The 6,824-nt window shown below is 58.6% G+C and overlaps 1 protein-coding gene and 1 long non-coding RNA gene across 3 annotated transcripts in view; one reads left to right on the forward strand and one right to left on the reverse strand.

The window, feature by feature from the left end:
- CCND1 (cyclin D1) overlaps positions 1–701 on the reverse strand; it is an 11,555-nt gene extending 10,854 nt beyond the window's left edge. For both annotated transcript variants that reach the window (XR_001516807.2, XM_006910997.3), the window contains exon 1: positions 301–701. Coding sequence is in view for 1 of the 2 variants with exons in the window: in XM_006910997.3 (XP_006911059.1) it covers positions 301–498 (198 nt within the window). In the remaining variant the exon portion in view is untranslated. The remainder of the gene's footprint in view (positions 1–300) is intronic.
- LOC112479183 overlaps positions 1–6,502 on the forward strand; it is a 31,708-nt gene extending 25,206 nt beyond the window's left edge. Inside the window, exon 2 of the long non-coding RNA XR_003046083.1 lies at positions 5,908–6,502. This is a non-coding gene — a long non-coding RNA (uncharacterized LOC112479183). The remainder of the gene's footprint in view (positions 1–5,907) is intronic.
- The last annotated feature ends 322 nt before the right edge of the window (positions 6,503–6,824 follow it).

Consider the following 6,824-nt stretch of genomic DNA (forward strand, 5'->3'; position numbering starts at 1 on the left):
CGGCCCGCACCCTCGAGCTAATTGGGGTACGTCTGGCACTGCTTTTCCCCGAAGGGACCCCTTCCCGACCGCTCCGCCCCCCCCCTCAGGAAAGGGAATTTCTAACGCCCCCACCCCGTCCTCGTTCAAAAAAAATACCCACTACATCTATATATTTTAAAATCACGGCCCCTAGCAACGACCCCGGCAAACTTCAAAGTTAGGGTGGGGAAAGGGGAGCGAGATGAGCGGCAAAGAAATGTGAGTTAGGGCAACAAGTTGCAGGAAAAGCCTTTCGGAGAGCCTCCGGAAGCCCCGCACCTCCAGCATCCAGGTGGCCACGATCTTCCGCATGGACGGCAGGATCTCCTTCTGCACGCACTTGAAGTAGGACACCGAGGGCGCGCAGGTCTCCTCCGCCTTGAGCATGGCCCGGAGCACCCGGTCGTTGAGGAGGTTGGCATCGGGGTACGCCCGGCGGATGGTCTCCACCTCGCAGCACAGGAGCTGGTGTGCCATGGCTGGGGCTCTGCTGGGCGGCCTGGGGCAGACGGCGGGTCGGGACTCGGTCCGCGCTCGGCTTCGGCTGCTGCGCCCTGCGCTCCCTCGAGCTCTTCTGCCCCCTCTCTGGAGCGCGCGGACGCTGCTGCTCGCTGCTACAGCGCCGACAGCCCTCTGGAGGCTCCAGGACTTTGCAACTTCCAACAAAACTCCCCTGTAGTCCGTGTGACGTTACTGTTCAGCGGAGATCAAAGCCGGGCGGAGAATAGGAGGGGGGGCGGGCTCAGGGGGAGGGGGCGCGGGCGCCGAGCGCCGGGGAGCGACGAGGGGCAGAGCCCCGCGGTGGAGTGGCCCCCGGAGCCCGGTTTTCATAGAAATGCAAATCGCCCCGAGGCGGCCTTTCTCCCCGCCGTGGAAGAGGGGTGCGGGGGGGGCCTTTCTCTTGGAGTGGGTCCCCCGGTATTTGGGGGTGGGGTGGAGGTGACTGCAGAGGGGGACAACTAGGAGGGCGGGCAGGCCACACGCAGCTGGGGGGAGACCGCATGGAGGGGGGGACTCTCCGGACTTGGCGACACCCTATATTCGAGCCGGGAGAATGGGCGCGTTTCCGAGAACGCCACGAGGGCACCCACGGGCGGAGAGGCGGCCAAGGAACCCCAGCGTCTACATCTTTCATTTTCATTAACACGTGTAAATTTTAGGAACCATTTAACCTTCAGAGACGCGGGACAGAGCCCAGAACCCCGCCGGAGGCTTCGTTCCGGCGCACAGGGGGGTCGTTGCAAACGCCCAGCGGGGTAACCCTAAACGTTTAAGAGATTTCGGTCTAGCGTGCGCTTGCTCAACAAATAAAATAAAATAAAATAAAATAAATGCCTGAAAATTCCAGCAGCAGCCCAAGATGGTGGCCGGCATTTCCTTCATCCTGTCTTTCTCTCCCGGGGGATCTGCGGGCTGTCTTCCTACCTTGGCCAGCCCATCCTTGCAGGGGTCCCCAAACCCCAACCCACCCCTCCCGACAATTTAAATGCTAGAAAAACACCCTGAATGGAAGGCAGCGGGACAGTGGTCTCTGTCCTGTCTCATTTTTAAATTAAAAAGTGAATTAAGTCGCTGGAAATATCAGTCGCCTCTCTGCTTGGGACAAGACCACCGGAAGCTTCCTAATTGGTTCTGTTGGAGGTGTGGGCATCTTTTCACCTTAAGAATCTGCCCTGGGCTGCATTTATGAGCCTGAGGCGGGGGTGGCAGGGGATGATAAAAATGAGAACAATTATAAATTAAGGAAATGGATGTATTGATCTGATCGTTTTAAACAAAATCTGTATATGTTCGTGGTTATACGAGAGGGTCTCTAATATTTTTTGCAAACTTAAGAGACATAAAAGAATACATGAAATGTTTTATTATTAGATTCGGTCAGTGCTTTTTTTTTTTTTTTTTTAAAAAAAAAGGACATTTTACCCTACCTTAACATATTTTTTAGGTTTTATTCTACCTGCCTTAAATTAAGAAAACTGCTCATTTACTTTCCTCTGAATACAGTTTAGTGTCATCAAACCATCGTATCCCCTAGCAGTAAAGGCTCAAAGAAAACCGACAAAAAAGCCCCCTCCCTTTTTCAAGGGCGCAAGCACCAAGGCAAGACACCCCTACTTTTAGGGTTGATTCTTCCCGCGGCCCCTCCCCCGCCGGGAATTAGGGTTACTAAAATTCCGGGTCCATGACCCCCGGCTCACGCCTTGGAAGCCGTGGGTGGCCCGAATAGGGAGCATCCACCGCCGCGTCCCCCTTCCCGGGCACCCACGCTCGCGTTGGCCCCGGGCACGCCGAGCCTCGCAGCATCAGCCGGCGCACGAGGGCTGCTGGGCTGCTTTTTCATTCATAAAATCCCGACCGGGCGGCCGCCAGATGATTTATGGGGCTGCGCGCTATCGCCCGGCGGCTTCTGTCCCGGAGGGCTCAAGCCCTGCGTGCGTCCCTGACCGGCCGAGGCGGGCCGGACACCGTGGGGGGCAGCGGGGCAAAAAGAGGCTCGCCCACTCCGGTAAAACGGGCTCCGGGTCCAGGAGGGAGCTTTCCCCCAACCCGGGAGAAAGGCAGAGGAAACTGGAATTAGCATGAGCCAATGGGGGCGCGGCGTTGTTACTAGGCGGACCGGGCAGATCTCAACGAGGAACTTCGTTGATTTCCCCGCTCAGGGACGGGCGCAAAAGTGCAAGCCCCGCCAGTGAGCGTGAAGAACCGTCCAGGAACCCGCAGGGGGAGGCGCTGGAATGTGGGGCCCGGCGGGGAGCGCCGGCCGCCCAGCCCCCACCCGGGAGCCCAGATCTGCGTTCCTCCGAGCCCCGGAGGGGGCCGACGGCCCCGAGAGCCCTTGAGAGCTGTAGCTTTTAGGAGAGTAGAAGACGCATCTTGATTTTAATTGTTTTTCGAAGAGGAAAGCAACTTTAAAAAACTTTTCTGTTGCAGTTTTAATTTTGCACTGCCTTTAAAAAACCCACCATGAACCAGGAACTGCGAATTCTGGGCTCATTTAAAGTGCTCTGCGCTTATTTCTTGGTGACCATTTGGAGACAAAGGGCCAGCGGCCCAATCGGGAGGGAAACCACATTGGTTGGAAAGGAAATGCAAAAGTAACTTCCATCACCTTCCCGCAGTCCTCGGCCCCTGGGCCCCCACTGGGGTGACACGGCCAGGGCGGATCGCCGGCCCGGAGAGGGCGAATTCCGCGGCAGGCGCGTTTGCCACCGTCCCTGGCTGTGGGAACCTTCATTCAGGCGGGGGAAGGGAGCGCGTTCATTCAGGAACCGGCGCGCCGCGGCGCCGACCCTGGGATGCACCGCGGCTGCGCGCCGCCCGGCGCGGGGCTCTGGGGAGAGGGTGCAGGGCCCAATGGAGATCTTCCACCGATGTGGACTCCCGCACCCGCCTTCCCCAGTGAGGACAGAGGAGGGGGGCGGGCGGGCGCATCCAAGTGGGGTCACCTGCAGCCGCATACCTGGCGGCGACTTGAAAGGACTTGGCTCCAGCTCCGCGAGTTTTCCGTTGTTAAGCCCTTAAGTCCTGGAAAACGCTTCCGAATGAGGGCCGCGGGGTTCCGGGGACGCTAGGGCTCCCTTTCCCCTACACTGCTCTCTTTCGGGGCGCGCATGGCGGTCTACATGCTGCGGTAGCTCGGCCCGGCCTAGGCGGTGCGGATCCCCCGCGCCCCAAAGCTGCGGCCTCTGACCCTGGCGCCCACCCAGGACTGTCACAAGCTGGGCACCGGGGCAGCCGCACCTCCCACCGCCCCTGGCGGAGGTGCGTTCCCGCCTCTGATCAATTAATTTCAGCCACACACAGACTACCCCCGTCCCCCGAGCCCCGGTCGTCTGTCTGGCAGGCTGCTGGACACCCCTCCGCAGCTCTGAAGGCCTTCGGCGAGGTGCGCGCGGGAGTTAAAAAGCACCCTCCAACAGGCTTGGGGGGCTGGCTCCCCTGCCTCCGGGATTCCGAGGGAGAAGGTGCACTTTGGGGGGTGAAAGGTCCTAACTCCTGACCTCCGTCTCTCAAAACGCATCACCTGATGCCTGAGTAACACAAAACCCCAACCCCACCGGCAGGTTCCTGGCCTCTTGGCTATGTTCCTGGCCTGTCGCTGACCAAGTGTCAGCGGAGCGGGCGCCCAGGTTGAGAAGATGACCACCTACACTAAGGCAAATCGGGCGGGAGGCGGGGTGGGGTGTGTGTGTGTGGGATAATGACCCAGCAGGCCATGTCCGTCCGGCGTCTTCCGAGCAGTACTGCGGGGAGTCGCGGGGCCACGCTGGAGGGAACCGGACCTTCCGGGAGGACCCTCCCTAAGGCCCCCGTTGACCCCGCGGCGCTCCCGTGCCCCCTGGGAAGAAACTGAGGCCTTCCCTCGCCTGTAGGACTTGTCGCTTGGAGACTGTCTAAAGGGAGGACCCCGCATCCCGGTGCCTTCGTCGGCTTCGTTCTGCCCTTGCAACACCCGACTTTCTGTCCTTCGCCCTGGGGATGGATGGAGGGACGGTCGGCAGTGGTGGGGGGTCTTGATTATGGGGATCTTCCAAGTTCTGGGGCCCTGGAAACTTGCCAGGAGGGGCGGGGGAGGGACTTTTTTTCAGGTGCGAGGAGGGTGCTTGCATACCTAACGCCCTGCAATCCTCCCCTTGCGCCCCTCGGCCTCGCACCGCCGGGACCGGTGGCGGGACACGGGTTTGGACCCATTGGGAGTTATGGGCGCCTGAGGTCCGAGGGGCCGGATGGGCCGCGCTCGGTTTCCAAGCCTCGCCCGCGTGCTAATGCAGGGCTCGACCTGCCCCTGCGGTCCTGGGCGACGGGGCCGGGGCTGGGGTGCTGCGGGGCAGGGGAGAGAGGAGAGGCCAGAGCGCGCGCTGCGGGCACCAGGGCCTTGGCTCGCGAGCAGCGCGGGGCCGCTCCGCGCATTCCGCGCATTCCCGCGCGGCCTCGGTTCTGCCGCCACGTGGTTGCTCTGTGCGCCGCGCTTACCGTAAGGCTTGGAGAAGGCGCGCACCCGCGGCCCCGGAGCGCATGCGGACCTCCCAGGACGCGGAGCGCAGACGCAGGGTCCCGCCACGGTGCCCGGTCGGTCCACTCCGGGCCACTCCGGGCGTATGAATGGGGCGTACTTTTTAAAGGAGCGTTTTAGTGTTGGCGAATTGGCATATTCATTTGTAAAGACAGGCAGGAAGCGTGCCCAGGACTCACTGCTATCCGCAAATAGGGTGACTATCTGAGGAACGTGACCGAACCGGACCGGTGACCATTATGACTTCCCAGCAGTGACAGAGAGCCAAAGAGGAGCTGCAGCTGTCTGACTGTTTTCTTCTCTTTTCTTTATTATTCAAGTTCGGTCTGTGGCTCAGACCAGGGGCAGCTAGGAAGCAGAACCCTGGAGGGACTTAGCACAGAGGCCAGCGCCAATAAGCTGGCGATCACTATGTTTTAAAAAGTCATGGAGGGCCCTTTCTCAGAGGGTCAGCCCCAGATAAAGAATGGAGCGCATCACCGCATCCTGAGCAGCTGGCCTTAACCAATAGGATGCCCTCCTCTGCCTCATGGTGCCCATGGTGATGCCCCCAGGCTTGGCTGGGTCAGAGGAATCCTGAAAACCCTCCTCACGCTGCCACCTCTAGGCATCGGGGCTTGGACAGAGTGCTGCAGCCATCGCTGGGGGACAGGATGGGGGTGGGGGCGGGGAAGGCTGCTGGGAACAGCTCTAGCCTGGTCCCCGCCAGCCCCGCAGTGTAAGGGAAGCCTGCCCCTTTGCTCTGAACCCCGTCTCCGGGAGGGTTTAGAGAAAAAGCCTTCGCTAATGTCTGCACCCTCATCTCCTTCACGGCATTGGCAGCCGTCAGACCCACACCCTGAAATGTTGCGCTGTGCCCCTCTCTGTCACAGGCACCGTCAGAACAGTTCCGGAGGCCTTTCAAGCTGATCGGGATAAAAATCTGCTTTTTCAAGAATTCATGCACTAGCAAGTCACTTCTTTCTCAAGATGTCGGGAAATTTGCAACCATGTTTGTGGAACTGGACGAGAGTGTCACACACAGACCTACATCTGCCAGTAGCTGTGCAACTTGGGCAAATCTCTGTCCCTATCTGTGAAGCGGGAGGTGACTGTGCCTCTCCCAAGGCGGCAGGGAAGAGTAATTACGGTAATTCGCGTGAAGCAGTTAGCATAGGGCCTGGCATACATCAAGGCATTTTAAATGTTTTCATTCATGTATGTATTTGTTCTCATGCAGAATGAAGGCCATGTGATGCATGCTGTATGTGGAATTAATTAAACATTTCGCTTTATATTCAGAAAGAGAAGTTTAAAAACGGCTTCATGGTCTATAAACTCACTTTTATTTGCTGACTTGTGAGCTGTGTGGATGTGAGATTTAAATCTTAGAAAGCACTTATGAATGCATTTTTAAAAAGCTTAACCACATTAATCTTCTTCCTTCTCACCCTGCACAGAGAATAAAAAAGTTGATTAAAAAAGGAAGCACATTAATTAAGAGCATAAATGTCGATGTAAGCATGAGGGACAGATAGGGTCAGCGAGCTGGGTCCTACAGGTGGAAGAGAGCTGAGAGCCTACAGTACTGCCCAGGTCTCTGGGTGGATGGGGCCCAGAGCATGTCACCTTACTGCACAAAGGAGCCGCTGTCTGCTCAGGCCAAGAGGAGAGGAGCTGTGGGCGAAGTTGGCCGAAGGTGGGCCAGTGACATAGCGTCAGGAAAGAGGCATAATTGTCAAAAACCACGAGAGAGACCGAGGCTGAAGCTGCTGACCGTGGTCGGCCCAGAGCAGGACGCAGCCTGCCC

This window comes from Pteropus alecto, unplaced genomic scaffold, assembly GCF_000325575.1.
Source record: "Pteropus alecto unplaced genomic scaffold, ASM32557v1 scaffold43, whole genome shotgun sequence".
Lineage (NCBI taxonomy): Eukaryota > Metazoa > Chordata > Mammalia > Chiroptera > Pteropodidae > Pteropus > Pteropus alecto.